Source organism: Anopheles nili, chromosome 3, assembly GCF_943737925.1.
Source record: "Anopheles nili chromosome 3, idAnoNiliSN_F5_01, whole genome shotgun sequence".
Lineage (NCBI taxonomy): Eukaryota > Metazoa > Arthropoda > Insecta > Diptera > Culicidae > Anopheles > Anopheles nili.
Window position 1 is genome coordinate 42,555,339 of NC_071292.1, and position 19,148 is coordinate 42,574,486.

At 39.5% G+C, this 19,148-nt stretch overlaps 4 protein-coding genes across 5 annotated transcripts; 3 read left to right on the forward strand and 1 right to left on the reverse strand.

Moving 5' to 3' along the window:
• Positions 1 to 4,445: 4,445 nt before the first annotated feature.
• Positions 4,446 to 7,606, reverse strand: LOC128722790 (lipopolysaccharide-induced tumor necrosis factor-alpha factor homolog). Of its 2 annotated transcripts, none has more exons than XM_053816471.1 (3): positions 7,363 to 7,606; positions 5,721 to 5,995; positions 4,446 to 5,499 (listed from the first exon to the last, which is right to left on the reverse strand). In XM_053816471.1, the coding sequence occupies exons 2-3, from the start codon at positions 5,993 to 5,995 to the stop codon at positions 5,394 to 5,396; spliced, it is 381 nt and encodes a 126-aa protein (XP_053672446.1). In that variant the 5' UTR covers positions 7,363 to 7,606; the 3' UTR covers positions 4,446 to 5,393. The 2 variants fall into 2 exon arrangements, with proteins under 2 accessions (XP_053672446.1, XP_053672447.1); XM_053816472.1 differs by lacking the exon at positions 7,363 to 7,606 and adding an exon at positions 6,283 to 6,471.
• A 756-nt stretch (positions 7,607 to 8,362) lies between these two features.
• Positions 8,363 to 9,246, forward strand: LOC128725882 (eukaryotic translation elongation factor 1 epsilon-1). The gene is made up of 4 exons (XM_053819653.1): positions 8,363 to 8,482; positions 8,551 to 8,763; positions 8,818 to 8,913; positions 9,003 to 9,246. Exons 1-4 carry the CDS (start codon positions 8,402 to 8,404, stop codon positions 9,153 to 9,155), a joined length of 543 nt encoding a protein of 180 aa, XP_053675628.1. The 5' UTR covers positions 8,363 to 8,401; the 3' UTR covers positions 9,156 to 9,246.
• A 2,467-nt stretch (positions 9,247 to 11,713) lies between these two features.
• Positions 11,714 to 13,193, forward strand: LOC128724374 (protein trapped in endoderm-1-like). The gene is made up of 4 exons (XM_053818100.1): positions 11,714 to 11,825; positions 11,985 to 12,352; positions 12,430 to 12,926; positions 13,016 to 13,193. The coding sequence occupies exons 1-4, from the start codon at positions 11,714 to 11,716 to the stop codon at positions 13,191 to 13,193; spliced, it is 1,155 nt and encodes a 384-aa protein (XP_053674075.1).
• Positions 13,194 to 14,373: 1,180 nt separating this feature from the next.
• LOC128724375 (RAB6-interacting golgin) lies at positions 14,374 to 15,465 on the forward strand. The gene is made up of 4 exons (XM_053818101.1): positions 14,374 to 14,449; positions 14,522 to 14,936; positions 14,998 to 15,138; positions 15,201 to 15,465. Exons 1-4 carry the CDS (start codon positions 14,374 to 14,376, stop codon positions 15,463 to 15,465), a joined length of 897 nt encoding a protein of 298 aa, XP_053674076.1.
• The last annotated feature ends 3,683 nt before the right edge of the window (positions 15,466 to 19,148 follow it).

A 19,148-nucleotide genomic window follows, 5' to 3' on the forward strand; every position in this document is an offset into this window, starting at 1 on the left:
TATCAAAACATCATATATCAATCTATATATATCAACCATAAATCATACATCAATCTGTTAATCAATCGGGGCAAAATACCAGGGCGCCACATTCAAAGAATGCTCAAGGAGGATCTAAAATCAAATGACGAATTGATGCAGTAAAGAGAGAGCACCAAAGCGGAAAGGTAGTGCGAAACAACGCAATCCTTTGTAACTCTATTTAAGTTCAATTTATATATTACTCCTGTCCCTATGGAAATGCACAGAAAAGTCTCTTGACGGTTTAAGACAGCGATTAACAACGTTCAAGTCTAAGTCCAACAGTGAGTCATAAACGCTAGGATCTTTTCCACACACCACTCGGCGCAGATCAAGGCGAATTAAAGGCTTAAGGACACGCTATCATTTCATCTGAGAATCTCAAGTGTCTAGTAGTCAAGAGGAAGGCTCGTAATACATAGAACGGTGCACGTTGTCGAGTTAGATATAACTATCATTGAGAAACAGCGCTACAGATGGCGAGCGCCTTCCAAATGACACAAAAATGAGCACGAGATGATCAGTTTTTTTCCGTTACTATCTTCCTTATGGCACCATATGGCAGCTGCTTTTTCGGAAATGCATACTTCAAGTATTGTAAAGTCTATCCAGTTAGTTCTAATGCTATCAAACACGTCGAAAAAGTCCCGTTCCATCGCAATTTTCATCCCATAGTAGGACATAATTTCACATGAAGAATCTGGTTTTGAGGATTGCATCAGTAAAACAGGGGAATTACTTGAGAGAATGGAATTGATCTTTCCAAATATAACTATTGATGAACTGTTTAATAGCAGCTAGTGATATTAAAGTACTATCAATTTCGCTCGTCTTGGCTACATCACATCCACTATGTGCCGGCTTCAAAACAGTAAAACGGATCTAGTACAAAATAGTGTAATCGCCATACGAAATATTTGCCCAATGCTTGATTCGCTCGGTTGGTTACTTAACAATCAGAACCAAGCTAGGTAGAATATATTATTCCGATATAATAGTATTTGTTTGGGATCATCTGTTTAAACGGTTTGAACTATTTCGCTCAGTTTAAAATTTATTAAGGAGATTCTGAAGGTCCATTTCAGTTCACTGGGAATATTATGAGGTCGTCCTAGAAGTTCTATCCTGTGGAACGATCCAAGTTTTAATAAGTAGATCGTTTTCGTATAAGTCATACTAAAGATGTGTTGAATGCAGCTCTGATGACCGGCTACACATCGTCGTCCTCACAACCGAAAATATAATAAACTATGCAATACGAAACAAATGCGTTAAAGCGAATTATATAGCTCGAATATGAAGCAACATACCATGTAGGTGCAGCGGTATTTTGATAATAAGAGGAAAAGTAAAAAAACAAAAAAAATGTAGAGAGAATAATCAATTCAAAAATTTTGGAGATATTCCGCGGTAGTTGGATATGATTGTACAATCTTCTTATTTCTGAGTAGAGAGGCAAAAAGATTAAATAATAATAAATGATTTGATTTAATACGCTCTGAAAAATATTCATCGCTGCCGGAGGATTAAGCTATTACTACGAATGTGATGCTGTGGAGACACGTCAAGGAACGAACACGATTGCAAGAAGATTGCAAAATTATCAAATATAGAAGAATGGTAATTATCGATAAAACATGAAAGAAGTAATGCGTTCACTATTTGTTATTAGTTTACAAAGTGCCTAAATATATCTTGAGCTAGCATGCAAGATTGACATTGCAAATATCGCTCGTTTCAAATTCTGCTATCTTATAACAATTCTTTAAACTAGAATGGCAGCAACTGGAATTATCTTGTATAGATGTAGATTCCACTAGGTTTTCCAAAATATTTAGTTTGGAGACCCTTGATCTATAACATGTGCCATAATCTACCACAAGCGGAGAGAGCTAATAAGAATGTATCTATATATATACAAAAGTTTATATTTCAAGTTTTACACTTAGTTACAATTCCTTTATATTTGGATTACTAAAACGGGATGCAGCTTAGTTTGCTTTTCAGGTGTAAGGCTATCGAATTATGCAATGCCCGTGAGCGACTGCAAAAGTTTTGAGTAGAAAGAATAACAATAACGTGATATGTAGATTGTAAAACCATGACTACTTATTGACAACTTAATTACTACTTCAAACTAACTAGCCTACTTAACATTAATGATGCTTCCCTAACTTATTCCCTACTGTTATTATTGAGATCCTTTTTTAAATGAAAAAGGAGGCGCTAACAATTCAGAACGAGATTCTTTATGATGAGATGAGGAGATGCCTCGCATCTTTTATAAAATGTATACAAGATGCTAGCTAACATCTCTTCTAGGGGCCGCGTATTGGAAATAGAAAGCCAGTTCCGATTTTCGTTAGAAGCGATCAACGTTAGCGATCATGCGCAACCAACGATTGAGCATAACCTGCAGTCGGTGACGAAGGGTTAAGACATTTGTTCCCCAAATTGGCGAGGCATATAGCAATGCCGGCAAGATAATTTGCCTAAATATGGCGAGTTTGTTTGTAAAGGACAGTTTAGACTTTGTTGATAATACAGTCAACATGGGCTCGGAAAAGCAAACGTTGGTCAAATACAAGCCCTAGGTATTTTGCTACTGGCGACTAATTAATGGGGAGCTCTTGAACTACCAGCCTACTATGTAGAGTCGTACGAAGAGACCAACGTTGATTATGGGGAAAGATAATCGCCTAAGTTTTGGAAGTATTGATTTTGATCTTCCAGACTGCAGCATATCTGAGGAAGACTTGCAGGCAGCGCTGAGCCCTGCTCCTTAGTTCGACTAGTGACCAATCCGAAGATGAAGCTAAAGAAACGGGTACAGCTGAAGATGAAGTCGTCGTTGGCTTAGTGTTGGGCTAGTTAACGGCAGGATACTACTGGCACGTCTGTAGGTACCGGATGCGAGAAGGGCAGGTCGGATCATTAACCCGGTCGATCAGTTTCGGTCTTCATGCCCGAACCTTTGGCAGCGCAGGAATTGTGTTATTGAACGTGCTCCTCCACGGTACGGCTCTCAGGTAACCAGGATGTCACAAAGTTTCCGAACTACTTTTAGGCCGGCAGCTCTTTACGAACGATGTTGACATGAGGCTGCATAACGGTGATCGGCGGTGGGCGACATCTGGACGCCGATCCAGAGGAGAAATTGGTCGACTCTAGTATTAGGTGCCTTAAAAGAGACAGCTGAGGATAACATGGAGGATCGGCGACGAGAGCGAACCCCTCGAAATTCACCCAGACTCTTAATGTCGCTATCACTGAAGCTAAGGTCAAGCGAAGACTCGCACATCTTCGGATCGGTTATTGACCCTTGAATACCGTTAACAGCCTCACATGGCTGTTCAGAAGAGCCCTCTGATGCTTTTCCTACCTTTCTAGTACTTTTACGTTTTCTCTTCCCCATAGTGGGAGAGAGATAGCACTGGAACCCTTAGAATGGAATCGGAAAACGATCCTAATCGCTTCGTGATCAGAGGTGAACTGATAAGAATGTATCCGAACACCCTGTGTTGTATATTCGACTAGAGACTCAAACAAAGCAGCACTGTTCTTGAAAAATTACTCACCATCAATAATCACCATCAATTAACGCAAAATCTGGCTGAGTGAAAATTCATGTCAAAGAAAGTCCTCAAATTACAGGCTCTGAACAACAACAGTTGTGCCGCTAAAAATATCAAATGTATCACAGCTTGTTATCTTCCAAAACTCAAACCAATATTATAAACCAAAAAAGGAATTAATTCTTTAAACATTCCTTTGAATAATTTGATTTGAACATGTTGATTAATTCCTGACTCCATTTACTCACATTTAATCATATTTTCAGCAAATTGCCGCATTCCTTTCTTCTTTTTTCTAAACGAATCTATCAATAGCAAAACGGTTGTAAAAGACATGTAACTGTTTGCCACAATCTGTCTGTGCATCTCACACGTTACATTTTCAACTAATTTTCAGAAAGTAAGCATTGCCATCTTATACTAATTTTAAATGGAGTATCAACAACAGGCTATGATAAAGCCGCAAAGTACAAAGTTTTAATCAGTTCAATACTTTCAAGCCTCCGATGGGATGTTGATTCGAATTGCGTCATGCTTAAAAATCGCCAATCTAAATCTAAACGAAAACAATTCATTCTTTTCAAATGTTAAAACATGTTCTAAAAAACACTAATAGCACATGGTTAGCTACTTTCAACCCTCGTTTGTATGAACGTTTGTTTCCTACTCATTTCACACGTTATAATACGTGGACCTAATTCCGGTGCAACATGGGTTTTTATGAAGGTGATCTTTTTTATTTCATCTATTGGCGATGCCATTGTATTATATCATTGTTCAGGTGATATGAAATCATTAGATATTATTAAATAAGAAATCTATACACATGATTATTTTTAATACGTTAATATCATTTCGGTTTATTAGACGGGTTTTGTCCTAGCGTGAGATTCTTATGTGGATTGAGTTGAACGTAGAACAACATAAAGCAAACATTCAACGACTTTTCTCTCTCGCAGCATTTCCAACCAAACATGGCCAACGTACATGGCACATCCCTATCGCGTTCCATATCTAGCATTTATAATCAAACAAATAATGCAATATTAGTACTCCGTATATGAGGATAATGTGGACAACGTTTGCGTACAAAACGGGATTTGCTTTAGGCTACAACCAATTACCAAACCACCCTTTCGATTTTTAACGACGCTCCTGTCATATTAATTATATCAGTAAAAAACGTAGAGAAACGAGCAGTAGTAGATAGTCAACAAAATTTCAACTATTGATGAGAGGTGGATGGGAAAATTAACAAACATGCCTTACACGTTATATATATTAACCACATCCTAAGGTTTTGCGTTACATACACACATACAATTGTAAAATTTCGAAGTGCATCAACGAACAGTCGTAAAAAGCGTTCTCGACTTGTTCGAACAAAATCGGGCATGATTTAATCACCACCTCGTTAAGTATTGATTCGTTCGGCTGTTCCTGACTTTAACCAACCGTTGCTGTTACTGAGTGAAAATTCTGGATGCACCAGCCACGGATAGCTGCAGTACGAGAACACAATAGAACACCAATAGTCTGTTCGAAGCATGTTGGACTTGGAATTGTTAAGCACACACATACGGTACAATCTCACTTCATTTCGTCATCCCCTATGTTTCCTGTTTCCTCCCTACCTTCGGCCTCCTAATCTCTTCCCTCTATATTCCTCCCAGCTTCTCCACCTGAACCTCGTCGCATCATAATACACGACGCGTGTGTACTGCCGTAGCTAATGCTACTGGTCAAACTTCGAAATTCTTGATGGAACTTCGAAATTGAAAATTTGGATATCGTCGCTTATCGTCGATGCCGTCCCAGGTAGGCTTTACAACGGGGACACGTATGGTGCACATCCATACATTCGTCAATGCAGCACGGTATTAAGCAGCATCCGTAGAAACATCTAAAATTGCAAACAAAAATCATATTAAAACCTCATCACATCCGCGTTATATCAACAACAGGTAATATTTCCAAGCTAAGCTTTAAATTTAATCAAATATAGATCACATCATTGGACACCATATCCAAGATGCAACAGGTGTATAATTCGCAACATATGTAAACTATTTTTTCAAATCAACTGTTTCAGCTTTTGCTTGAAAATGAGATCCTCGTACTCACCCGAACAATGCGATCAGGAAGCCAGAAACGTAAGCGATCATACCCGGTGACGTCGTTGTCTGCGTGTTAACTTCTGCATGGCAGGTAGGACAGATCATGTGTGTGGACTGTGCTCCGATCGGCACGACAGTGGTGACGATCTGTGCCCCGGTCAGCACCGGTTGTTGCGGTGTAAACGGGCTGGACGGTGGAACACCTCCGACAGCCTGCGCATAGCTTGGGGGTGCCGATTGCGGTGGCACAAACCCATACGGTGGTGGGCCATCCTTCGTCATCTGCAAAGCAAACGATCGTTAAGATTAAAAAGTTAACGCAATTGAACGCACGATCGTTCGCGATCTTGCGCTGAGTTGATAGATGGTTGGCGGCGTTACGAATGAATTAATTTTAGCAACGACGTGAATCATCACCGCTACCTAAACAGCTGATTTGTACGATCAATAAGCTGACGTCACGAGGCGTATTAGTGAGGGGGGAACACGCGACGCCTAATTCGTCGTTCAGCAAACGTGCAACCTTCAGCAACATGTGGCTGTTGTTGCGTTTGAGGGGGTGGAGTTACCGTTTTCCACCACACAACACTGTTGCTTTTTCGTCAACCGCACCGTGGTATGATTTGAAGCATGTGTTTGCCCATTGCGATATGGTGTTAGTGGGGCGCTGGAAGGACATTTGTATTTTCATCCACAAGCTGATGTAGGAAAACCCTTTGTTTGCGTGTACCAAAATGGACCGTGCATGATTTGTTCAGTTGGTTGCATATTGAAACCTGCTAAAACAGGGAAGAAAATTAACAAAATTACAACAAATTTGCTGTAACCTGATACCTCTTAAACAAAACATGTGTTCTTCGTCAGCCAATTCGCAGCAAATCGCAACTCGTATTTGAAATAAGAGAGAAAATAAAACTGCTATATAAATCGAGATCCTCATCATTCGAGCATCGCCGCGAGAGAATTTTCAGCAGCCGATGTGTAAATTATCAACAAAATTTCGACACAACTCCCACCTACACGTGTACAAGGCCATTGCCGTCCGTCCGCCCTACAGACCTTTGCTTCTCGTCCCGTTCTTCTCCTGTATCTGTTTCAGTTCGCCCGAAGGTCTCAGTCCCGCTCCGCTTCTAGAACTTCATGGAACTGACTCCCAAGAACGTCACATTTTTCTCCAACGTTCCACGCGGCTCGCGAAGATCGAGACCTGCACTTTTCTCTTACAACCATCGGGCACGGTAATTAGCGTTTAGCGTTTGCATATTTTTCTACCACCCGTGCGTGTTGTTTTATTCAATAAGCGCAGGTGAGCTTGACATGGCCCACACAGAGCGAGCGACGCAAGCCCATGATATATAAAAAAAAATCATAGACATTTGATTCTCGACACGGTTTACTTTGGCTGGTTGACGTAATTCTCGGGAGCAATGCCATCACCCCGCAACGACGATTCCCTGCCTACCTATCTGCCTATCATCCTACTGAATGTGAGTAATCAAACAAACCAATCGCCTCCTGACATTGTAGCTCAGTCAGCTTCATCGTCGGATTTGGTCGAAAAATGGCCAATTGCACAATAATTTATACCATCGGGTGTCGGACGCAGCGTGTGTATTGCATGTTTTGCGCAGTTTTCCCTTTTTCATTACCTTGCTAGTGAAGTCGCCCTATGCGGCCTGCTGCGTTCGTTCCGTCCTGTGGTGTTGATGCCAGTTATGCGTGTTTCACGGCACTGTTTTGTTGTTTCTCGCCAGCGAAATGCTCCACAAATTGATCGATTCGACACTAAGCACCACGAAAAATCGCCCTCTGCCACTTTACTTCAACGCACTCTTTCGATGTTTCTGGCTCTGTGTCTACACTGGTTTTACATATGTCTTCCTTGCTTGTATTTTTAGCGCTATGTTTCGCGTTTTTTGTTGCTCTTCTGTTCGCTCTTCCCTAGATGAGAGGAAGGGATGTTCCGGCTGGTAGTCTCGTTGTCAAGTTGTAAGTCCACCAACCGTACTCACCGTTCGCAAAATGATATGCACTGTCAAAAAGCCAGAATACGTTACACCAGCTAGCAATTTTGTTTTGATATTTTAAACCCACGCACTTTGCTCTATCTCTTTCTCTTGCTTTTTATTTTGCTAATATAGATGATCTTACTGCCTGATCTGCAGCACTTGTCGTCCATGAATGATTGCTATATTTTCATTCTGAAATTGTTACACATTTTACGATAAAAATTTGTAGATGAAACAATGAGATACATTTGATTATTTTTACTAAAATCATTAAAAAAAGGTAAACATGAATGGCCTATTAAAACAATAGAGTAACGTATCAATTTACAATGTTACAACTTTATGTTATGAAGTAATAACGGTTCATTCCTTTCCATGCGTGTTGTTTTCAAATATTTTTCTCATAAAAAGCTATAAATATTCCAAACACGTCTCAGTACTTTTTACAAATCTAATGAATGAAATTTTTTAGTTTAAATATTTTATTCAATTATGTTTTCAATTCAAAATATTCGTAAAACAATATGTACCCTATGCACGTAAACAATACGTAAACCCTTGATATCCGAGAATGTTTTCTTTTTTGTGACAGCTGACCTCGTTGACAGCTACGGCCAAAACGTTGCGCATTCTCAATCCCCCTTTTCAATTGTTTTGGAAATTTGCCGAAAGCAAGAAAATGTGCACGATTGAAAATACAAAGCGCATCGCCGCTTTTCTAGATGTACCCCTCGGAAAAGTAGGATATAACTCTGAAAAGGTAATTTTGTATATTATTTTTCCATATTATTTGTAGCAGCAGGACTCATTGTGTTTGTTACATTGCAGATACTTACCAGAACAAAATCCGACAAAGAGCCGAGCATCTCCGGCTTTTCCTGTATTATCCAGTCTCTGGTAAGAGATTCAAAAAAATCGTCAGTCCAACAGCTTCGAGATGATTTTGAAACCGAATGCCAAGTAATGCAGTGGCTAGATTACGCAGTTTTGTTTGTCGCCCCTTCAAACAAGGATAAGCACACTGCCAAAACTTTGCTAGAAGTAAGTTGCATCATTAACTTATTTGAAATATCAGTAACAGCGCTCTTCTCGCAGGAACTCAATTTCTACCTGCGAAGCCGATCATATTTGGTAAATGATGCCCTTAGCGTAGCCGATGTTGTCGTATTTCATACAATTTACGAAACTATGGTAAAGATTTACACTCTGCATTAAAATGATGATCATTCGACTACTGTCAATTTCATCATACTATTATTGGTACTATTTTTTTATTTTAGGCTAACCTGCAGCCTCTCGAAAAAGAGAACTATCTAAATGTATCCCGATGGTTTCACCATCTTCAACAACTGAAGGAAGTATCTCAAGGCAAACTACTGTTAAATTTCTCCACACTGCAGTTACTAGAATGGGCAACTGGTACCCATACCTAAATCTTTCTCATGCAATATAAGCATATAAAAAATAAACTGCATCAGAATATTTATATTTTGATCATCTTCAATCTGAAATGTTTCATGTCCAACTGGCAAAGCTAATAAATAAATTTTAAAAATAAATAAGCATATATAATTTCATTTTTGTTTTCACATAAAAAAACGTTAAACATTTTAACGTACGTATATTTAAACATCTTACGACATTAACTTTATACTTATGCTGATATTTTTTGGAACTGCTATGCAGCGTACATTCCTATTTTGGTTAGTCTCACAGGAAATTCTATATTAAAGTTGTTTGGTTTCAATAAAATCTAATGAAAATGTTTGCTTACAGTAGCACAAAGCGTATTGTAACAAAATATTCAATATACCCTATATAAATCATCTACTCTGTTCCACGCTTCGTTAGTATATCAAGAAGGGAAAAGTTTGAAAAAAAACATGTATTCAGAGAATGTGTTAATCAAGCGGATATTGTGTTGCACCGTGTCTATCATTCTTTGATTGCGATCGCATCTTTTTTATGTATCAAACTTTCTTTCTAACTCGCCGACTCTGTTCATGTCGAATAGGGCTTTACCGTAATGAAATTCATCCCTCAAAAATACAATTGATGATGCATTGGTGCTTGTACCAGTGAACGCAGTTTAACCTAACTTCACAAGTTGAATCATCTAGCGATAAAAAGGGGTTCACCTGAGATGTTGGTATTGATATGCTAATTCGATATTCCCATTAAATCAATACATGATTTGTTATCAATAAACAACTGACAACAAATCTTCAGTGAGCAATTTCCTAGAAAACTGATAATACATGAAAAATGCGTCATGAATATTGCCTTTGCTTTAAGAAGTATTATTCATCCACTATTCGGTGTAATTAAAATAAAATAAATTGAAAATATCATCATTTACAGAAAAAGAACATTCTATTTTACTAAACAAACCGGTCAAAACAGATGAAGTTAATAATTTCGATTTTGTGTAGCATTGATCAAAATTACCCAAACAAATTAATGATCAAAAAATAATGTTTTAAAATAAGTCTCATTAGACAAAACTGCTTAATATATCAACATCATAAAGACCTTTTGTGAACTCTCTAGAAGTAGATATTCTTGATTATGTTATTAAAATACTAGCTAAGCATAATGCCTGAGAACAAGTAATTTTTATTATTTTAAATTAGATAAGGTTTACACCGGCTGCGAAGCTTCTATAAGTTTATCTATTTGCACTCCCACAAACAGCAAACATTTCCTCGTAGCTACATAAAATCTCCTTATAAATGAAGAATATCCCAAAACATCTTCCTGTATGCATGCACTACGGCATGATGCGCTTAATAACGCATAAAGTGCCCCCATAGCTATATGTTTTATTGCAGCCAAGCATAACAGGCGGCTCACAAATCGACCGTTTTCGTTGAAATCTCAAGAGCGTCACCGTGAAACAAACCAAATGGTGGTGAATTACTTCGATTCATGCTCATGCCGACCCGACTCCAGGCGACTCCTTTCCCGGGCGGCTGTTGGGTGGGGGCGTGAGACAAGCGCTGATTTTCCACCCGCCTTCGATAGCTGCACTCTCCCCCCGATAGATCAGCTCGCAGGGCTTCCGGAGCAGGAAGGAACAAAAACATCTGCATTCCGGGTGTTTGCGTTCTTTTTGCCCACGGATTTTCCTCCTCTTACGGCCATCTCAGCGCCATTTGCTCAGCTGCTTGTGGTGGCTCTTGTACGTCCCGTCCCTCGGCAAACATTGCGACCCATGCGTCCAGCAGGCGTGCATCTGCCTCTGAGCATTTCCACCACTACCGCGTGTTTGCTTGCTGTGTGTTGTGGGGTCGTGGCGGTTTCGCGCGAGCACACAAGCGTTCTCCACGCGTCCGTTCAACGCGTCAGCGCCAGCGTCGACTTATCTTCCCGCCCGAGAGGGCATATGTGTAGGGGACGAGATCCGCACCAGCTTAATAATCTCGCTCGCCTCTCGCGCCCGATCGCGGGTCGTGCCATACTTTTCCCGCGCATTGGTCTTAAGAACCTTTTTTCCCCAACCCACTGGGCTGGGCTGTGGTCTGCTCGCGGCTGTAGTGGCGCGTCTTTCGCGTTCATATTTATCACTCTCACTTTCGCAGGCCCAGATGCTGCAGGGCCGTTGCACCGCATCGTGTTCGTGTGTTCTGTCTAAATCCGCTCATCTGGAAGGGGCCGATAAAAAACAAACTCTAACCTGCCACCCAACCAAGCGATCCTGACGGAAGGATCCGAGAAGTGTGAACCGTGTTTTAGCCATTTAATGAACATTGCGCGCCCGGGTGCTTAATCGATTCCATTCGCCCACGAAATTAGGCCGACAGCATTGCGCTTTGAGTGGTCCGATAGTGAGTGTCCAAGGTATACAAGTGTATTGTGCAAGGCGCTTCTTGGTGGGCCTTAATCTAGTGCGTTTTTTTTTCTTTTGCCGCGTTCGATAAAGCCCTATCATTATGCTAGTGGTGCATGCGTTGCAGTAAATCGGTGCATGTGAGATCGATCCAACTTCGAGATGAGCAACTACACGCTGGGAAATCTCAACGAGGATGGTGTGTTCTGCTCCAGCGAGATATCGATCGTGGCCGCTTCCAGCGCCACCTTTATCGCCGTGCTTGGAACAATCGGTTTGTTTGTAGTCTATTTTTATCGAACCACTTTTGCCGTGGTGGCGATCGGTTTCAAAAGCCGCTTCCCTTTCGAGATCCCTCTCGCTATCTCTCATTCTCGCTCTCTTTCTCATTCAACCGGATGCTTAACACGACGGGAATGGATTGCGTCCGCAGGAAATGTGACGACGCTGCTGGCACTGGGCCGCAATCAGCCTGTACGCCATCGACGTCGTCAACCTACAACGGCGTTCGTCCTTTCGTTGGCCACAGCCGATCTACTGTTCTGTGTGGCCGTGATGCCGTTGATGGGCCTTCGATATGGTCGACGAAGTTGGCCCTTTGCTTACGACAGCTTATGGTGTCGTTTATTTCCGGTGGTCCTGTACGGGACGGTTGCAACATCCGTGTTAAGCCTGGTAGCGTTGACCGTGAACCGGTACGTCCTTATCGTACACCCCAGCTGGTACGGATCGATCTACAGGACGGCTGGTATGGTTCCGTTGCAGCTCGTATTTTGCTGGGCCATTCCGTATGGTTTAATGGTGAGCATAAATTACGCCACATGGAGCTAGCCATTCGGTGGCGTTAACAAAATCAAATTTATCCCTCCATTCTGCAGGCTTTGCCACTGTTTGAGCTCTGGGGCCGACTAGGATTCGATCCGCGGACGTTCTCCTGCACAGTGTTACCCTCGATCAGTTCGTCGGGCCATTTTTCTGCCAGTCCGAAGAAGTTCATCTTCATCGTTGGCTTCGCGCTACCCTTCTGTGCGATCGTCCTGTGTTATACGGCGATCATTGGTGCTGTACGGCGGCAACGACGTAACATGCAGCGGTATGCCGTTAAACCGACGATATCACCTACGGCCACTCCGGGCAGTCCCGTGGCAGCCACCCCGAGCAATGATGACGATGAGCGACATTTGACGCGCACAACGGCCGCCATATTTGGGTGCTTTATGCTCTGCTTTCTACCACTTACGATCGCCAACGTGATCCTCGAGGGTGCCGGTTCCGCCGGAGAGGCCGGTGATGTGCATGTGTTGGCATCGATACTCACATGGCATTCGGCTGTACTTAATCCTTTCATTTACGCGCTGGGAAGCCGGCACTATCGGTTAGTTGATCAACTGTACCCTGAGTACCGGAAGAACCAAGTTGTAGCAATCTGCATGTTCATTATTTTGGTTTATTATTTTCTTACAGTAACGCGTATTGGGCTGTATTGCGATGCACTGATTGCAAAAAATCTGAAAACCGGCGAAGAATAACGTTCCACAGACATCAGGCTACAACGACGCCAGGAACTGTGGAAGCATCAAAATCTGTTATCTCTACTCCAGATAATACAGGAAGTGGATCTCGAAATAATTCGGATGTGTGACTTTCACCATAAAAAAAGACGTACCGTTAAATACTTGTAGAATACGCCAAATTACTGGTAGCTATGGGGAACAAAACTAACAAAACTAGTTCATAATAACTGCTACTAGAGATTTGATTTTATGTATGTGCTAATTTTTTAAATTAAATCCTACTTAAAATATTGTTTTTAATTTGCTAGAAATACATATTTTATGCAAAGCTATTTCGTGTTGTTTGTTTTTGTTTCAGTTAGTTTTACATTAGCTTGCATTGAATTTGGTACATCTTCTTCTTAAATGGCTCAACAACCAGTGTACGGTCACGGCCCGCTTTACAAACCTGAGCTAAAACTTTCTATGACTATCCCCTAGCTGGATAGTCAGTCCTATCTATGGGGGAGACTTAGTTGAGATTCCCAGTACTGGATATATACAGTTTAAAAAAAATGATAAATATATTATGAAACAACGTGTATGAAAGAAACACATGTGTGAATTGAATTTTAATTTGGCAATAAATTGTATTCGAATTTGGGAAAAAGCTGCAGTAGAAAATGTCTGAGCTAATCTTGTTGATAACGACGTATAAACGAAATTTGAAGGTTGAATTACGTGTGACGAATTATAACGTACCACGAACTTGTTGCGAAGTTTGGTGGAACGGAGATCCCTACGGTTGAAAACCCCCAATGGATTCAATGGCTAGAACATATAAAGAGTATGCTGGACTCGTACCCAATCTTGATAGTTCATTCGTGTCCTGTTCGAGGCGGAATCTTGGATACTTGGAGATCGATTGGTAACATAAGTTTTCTTTTTCAAGTGGCTCATAGGATTTCTATGTCCTAAAATTATTCTCGATGCCAAGTAGTCAGTCTTGCGTAGTTCAATTTGATCTTATAAACATTCGTGTGTTTGTGCCGCTAGCACACGCTTTCATCTATCGAGTCCTTCACCTCATTAAAATAAAATATAATAATAATGAAAAAAATCATTCAACTTTTAAAATTTCAATAAACATCAATATAACAGTTTCTTTCAAACCGGATCGGATTGAATGAATTCCTTCTTCTTCCGAAGGTACATCACTACCGCATAGCGTAATGTTTGACATTTGACGTGAACTACTTCTGACAGCGGCTACGTAAACAAACTTAGTTTTGCAAACAAATTTTTTGATTTTGCTCTGGTTTAGCTAAAATGTCGAAGCAATTTGTCGGTTTTTCGGATGATGACATCTTTAAAATTACCCGCCAAACAAATGGCAAAGATACGGGTAAGTGTATTTGTTCCCGTCAGTGCATGGTTGTGTGTCAAAAATGATTGCACTTCCTTTCGTACATTTTAGCAAAGGAACCGTCGCGTCCTCACAATAGATTGCCAAAAGCACCACCGGGTGCTGTTAAGTTTGTTCCTCCACCGATTCCTGTAGATAACGGCAATCTGAGTACAGTCAGCTGTGTCGATTCAAGTATTTATCCGAATCATCCTATACAACAAGCCGTTGCTTTTAAACCACTGCCTGTAATGATGAATGCACCTTCGGATGAATCCATTCTGGTACTTCCCAATCAGCCGATAGCTAGCAGGCATGCTGAGCATGTTATTGCTACTAGCACTCCTGGGGTGATCAATACTCACCCTATGGATACGGTCACTCCATTTAAAGGAATGTCCCTTAAAGATTTTGAACATCAGCGAAAGTTGATGGAGGAGCAAAACCGTCAAAAACGCGAAATTTTGCATAAAGCTATAGAGCAACAGTAAGATATTAAATTGCACATAAATCCCATTCATATTGCTCATTAATGCTTATCTTAATAGCGCCCAAAAAACAGCTGCCGAAGCGAGCAAGATTCAGGAGATAAAATCTGAGCTCACCAAACTAGATTCCGAGCTGGCATCGGATGTTGCGATTTTACGGAAACAGATTGATGCTGCAAGCCTTCACTTTTCAAACGTCGAGTAAGCTAGTAACTTCTACTAATGACATGCATAATTTTACAAATGTGCACCTTCTTTTTCAGGAAAAACTATCTTAATATTGAAAATCTATTTCTTAAAGCCAAAGTAGAGCTACACCAAGCTCTGGAAAAGAAAGAGATGCTCACCGAACACTTGTGTGCTATCATTTCGCATAATGAAGAAAGGAAAGCGAAACGTTTATCCGAGCTGATGGAAAAGGTAGGCATCGCGGTTAATGGGGATTTTGACGATACATTCAATGGGAACAATACGTGTCCTGCCGATGTTATACCTGGGCAGGGCAGCAACACACCGACCAACAATTGAGAATATGTTAAATGACCGTTGCGCGCATAGTTTACGTTGTGATATAGCCGGCAAGTTCGATTGTGGCAACACAAAGCAACCAAATCAGGAAAACATCTCTATGAAATAATGGTCAGCCGTAGACCGTGTGCTAGTACTTCCATAAAAAGACTTTTCGAATAATCCTGGAACAAACTCTTGCCTTTAACGCATTTTTAACTGTAACTCTATTCCTGTGCGTTTTTAAACACTTATTTCTTACTACGAAGTATAAAAAAGCAATGTTAGTGTTAAGTTTGTTTTGTACTCACGAGCGCACACTAAAGTATTGTAGGGTAAAAAGCTATTGCAATTTTGAACCATTTTTACCGACTATGCGGCAGAGTTCTAAACCGACAATAAAGGATATTATGCATATTTCCAATTATAATGTTATTGAAACAGATAACCTTTTATTTCTTTATGTAGAAAAGAAGACACTAAGTGTAACAAATCAAGAAGGAAGTGTTCTTTGTTAGAATTTAACGTAACAGAAAGCATAAAACATGGCCACCTAGCCTAAGGGAAAAGAAAAACATATTTATATTAATATTTACAACATTGTTCAACGAAACTAAAAGATTGTATGGTACTCTTCATGCATGTGTAATTTTGCATTCAAATATACAACTATTTTCTAATGAACAAAATTAAACTTGTAGTACGTTATTATTATTATTGAAATTAAATATCTCACTTGAATGTTAGAAATCATATTTTATTCAATTTTTTGGTGGGCTTAATTTCACAAAGCAATGAAAGAAATGCAATGTTAGAAGTCATCAAGATGTAATAATTTTCTTATGGCAGCATAACGCAGAAAGAAAAGCAGACGAAAATTAAGTTATATTTATTTACCCATACATTGATGACATATTTTATTTATTGCTGATATTAATAATGACGATGATTTTTTCTATTACATTTACATCATTTATGAATTTTAGTATTGCTACTTGCTTTTACAGTTCTTTATAAATTACGAACAACTTTGCTATATGTATCACAATTTTATATATCTATTTTAAAGATTTTTTGTACTTTTTGTTTACTTGTTTTTTTTTTCAATTCCATTGTTTTCACGAGTTTTCTATATTTTTGAGTTTTCTAGTTACCGTTAAACTCTTATTAGTAACTCCACTTACTCCTAGTGGTCTTTTCTTGTTGATGTTTCATTCGACTGTGTAAGTGTGTAAGTTACATTCTTGGTCCATATTGTGAATGTTTATAAACACTTAGCATTAAACAAACTATTTGATTTTGAAAATCTTTCATCCTTATGTAACATTTGTAATAAACCCTCACGATAGCTTTGGTGATTCAATCTGAAAACGTGATTTAAACAATTACATTCATTCCCAGGACAAAAAAAAAACAATATACGAATGCTACAGTGATATCGCTACGGTGATTTAACAAGAAAAAGTAATTCAAACAATTACACTCATGACATGTTTGATAACAATAAATAAATTCCCCAGTCTACCGTGATATCACTATGGTGGGATAAGATGCACTTATCCCATTTCTTCCGGGAAACTAAGAGAAAAAAACGTTGGAACTTCTGCAAGGTATTTCTTTTCAACCACTTCAACATCCCTTCATGGAAAAGAAATCATTGATATCGATGTTTATAGGTACATTTATGAGTAGATAGACAGGTGGAACGAGCAATGATCGCAATGCAGAAAATCTTAGCGAAAGAGCGAAAGCGAAATTGAAAGTGAACCATCCCAGCCAGTTGTTGGGTGTTCAGCGTGAGCAATGCACGCTAGAGATGGTTGCTACGTCGTTTGGTAGCATTAGCAGAAATCGACAAATGCACCTAATGAACGGTTGACGTCGCTGCAATGGGGCAGTCTAGGCTACTTTACTGGATCGACGCAACTCTTTCTTTCTTTCTTTCTATCTTCTCCTGCGTAATGGCCTACCGGACGGCCAGTAGATCAAACGCCGATTCCCTATGCACATCCAAGCTGGTACATGTAGTAGGGTACTTGCAGTTCCAGTTTCGCTACCGACAAATCGCCATCGTTGTGGCGGGTGACATGCGACGCCGACATCATTAAAACTGCATTCGATCGAGAATGAGAGTATGCGTATGCGTGGCTTCCCTAACGTTTATCATTAGCCGCTGAATTGCTGCAAGGAATCAACATCGTGATGCAGGTGAATCATAAGTTGCGTAAAATCAGTGCACGATTCCCCTCGTACGCTATCATCATGGAAGAAGATCGCTTGTTTGTTCGTTGATAATATTTACTGGTCGTATTCGTCGGCTAAGTATTCATAGTATCTTTTTATAGATTGCTCATTATTATCAATGTTACTTCTCAATGGTTTATTTAAAATTCAAACGCCTTTGTAAACCATTATTTGCGAGTGCAAAAAAGAACAGGATCTACAGAGTTTGTTTCAAATTTATAATATGTTTTGAAAATACAATATAAGTTATAACAGTAACAAACAATAACACACATTTCCCATTTTCAAAAATGTTAATTAGATATTTAGAATGATATTTCGAATCAACTGAAAAGCTTGCTTCAATCGAAATAAGAAAAGACATAACGGATGGTTCATTTTATTTTAATAACTTCAAGTTCTTTATATACACTAATAACTGTAAGCTTTGAGCTTATAAAACAATTAAATAAATAGCGTCAACACAGTGGTGTACATTTAAAATGAAATAGCCATTCATTTTCTCTTCTTCTTTCGATCAAATTTTAAATGATTGAAACTTTTTGATATTTGCTAATTTTATTGTTTACTATTCATTGACCAAATTTAGTAGCAAAAACATCTATATTAAGAGTTTAAACACTCTTATCCCAATTGCGTTTATGATTATTTTAAAGCACTGTTGGATAACAATAGTTCTACAATCCTTGTCTCATTTTTATATGTTTGTATCAGTATTCGCATATCTAATTCAAGCTTATTCGGAATAAGTGATGAAGTATTCGCAGTAACTTGACTGATTTCAGTTATATAATCATACTTTCAACAGCAAATATTGCCAATTTTTCCTTTACAATTTTCAGATTTTTACTGCCTACGACAAATTATGACCGTCCATGCTTCATCGTGCACCTGACTCGATGCAGACAATCACTATGGGATAAAGAGAACACATTAAGGACGTAATTTGTGGACACCATTTTTAAAATGTAATTAGGTCATATGTCGTTTTGCAATATAATATATTATAATCTACGTTATAATAAGTTGTCTCATAAAAAGCTTGCAGTTTTAACTGAATTTTATATTTCTAGTTTCCTCGCTTCAAATTATTGCCCTTGAATTTATAATAAACATATGCATTATATAAAAAAATAGCACACAGGTAAAAATGCTGTTTTTCTGCGTAGTTTTTAGTCCAAAATAATTTGTGTATCAATATATAATTTTATTATGAGCTCGATGCACGGTAATGTGCACACCGTTTGCTGAATTATAGTTATATGTCCGCTAGTTCGCACTACGCGCAACCGCTGTGCAGCAGTGGGAGAAACGAACATTTCGAAAGAAATAAACATTTCCATTCGAATCGCGTGCCCTGCCGGTCGTGTTTCGTCGTCGGTGCTCGGCGTGTGTCCTTCGCAAGTGCCGCGGTTTTCTCGTCGCAGCGAACCAAAACAACTGCGTCCGGATAAAAAGAT

Bases quoted from the DNA above. Each gene is read 5' to 3' on its own strand.
- LOC128722790 (XM_053816471.1), bottom strand. From the start codon at position 5,995: ATGACGAAGGATGGCCCACCACCGTATGGGTTTGTGCCACCGCAATCG. The intron at 5,500-5,720 runs GTGAGTACGAGG...TTGCAATTTTAG, and splicing joins TTCCTGATCGCATTGTTCGG to ATGTTTCTACGGATGCTGCT.
- LOC128725882 (XM_053819653.1), top strand. From the start codon at position 8,402: ATGTGCACGATTGAAAATACAAAGCGCATCGCCGCTTTTCTAGATGTA. The intron at 8,483-8,550 runs GTAATTTTGTAT...GTTACATTGCAG, and splicing joins TAGGATATAACTCTGAAAAG to ATACTTACCAGAACAAAATC. The intron at 8,764-8,817 runs GTAAGTTGCATC...CTCTTCTCGCAG, and splicing joins CTGCCAAAACTTTGCTAGAA to GAACTCAATTTCTACCTGCG.
- LOC128724374 (XM_053818100.1), top strand. From the start codon at position 11,714: ATGAGCAACTACACGCTGGGAAATCTCAACGAGGATGGTGTGTTCTGC. The intron at 11,826-11,984 runs GTTTGTTTGTAG...TTGCGTCCGCAG, and splicing joins CGCCGTGCTTGGAACAATCG to GAAATGTGACGACGCTGCTG. The intron at 12,927-13,015 runs GTTAGTTGATCA...ATTTTCTTACAG, and splicing joins CTGGGAAGCCGGCACTATCG to TAACGCGTATTGGGCTGTAT.
- LOC128724375 (XM_053818101.1), top strand. From the start codon at position 14,374: ATGTCGAAGCAATTTGTCGGTTTTTCGGATGATGACATCTTTAAAATT. The intron at 14,450-14,521 runs GTAAGTGTATTT...CGTACATTTTAG, and splicing joins AACAAATGGCAAAGATACGG to CAAAGGAACCGTCGCGTCCT. The intron at 14,937-14,997 runs GTAAGATATTAA...TTATCTTAATAG, and splicing joins CATAAAGCTATAGAGCAACA to CGCCCAAAAAACAGCTGCCG.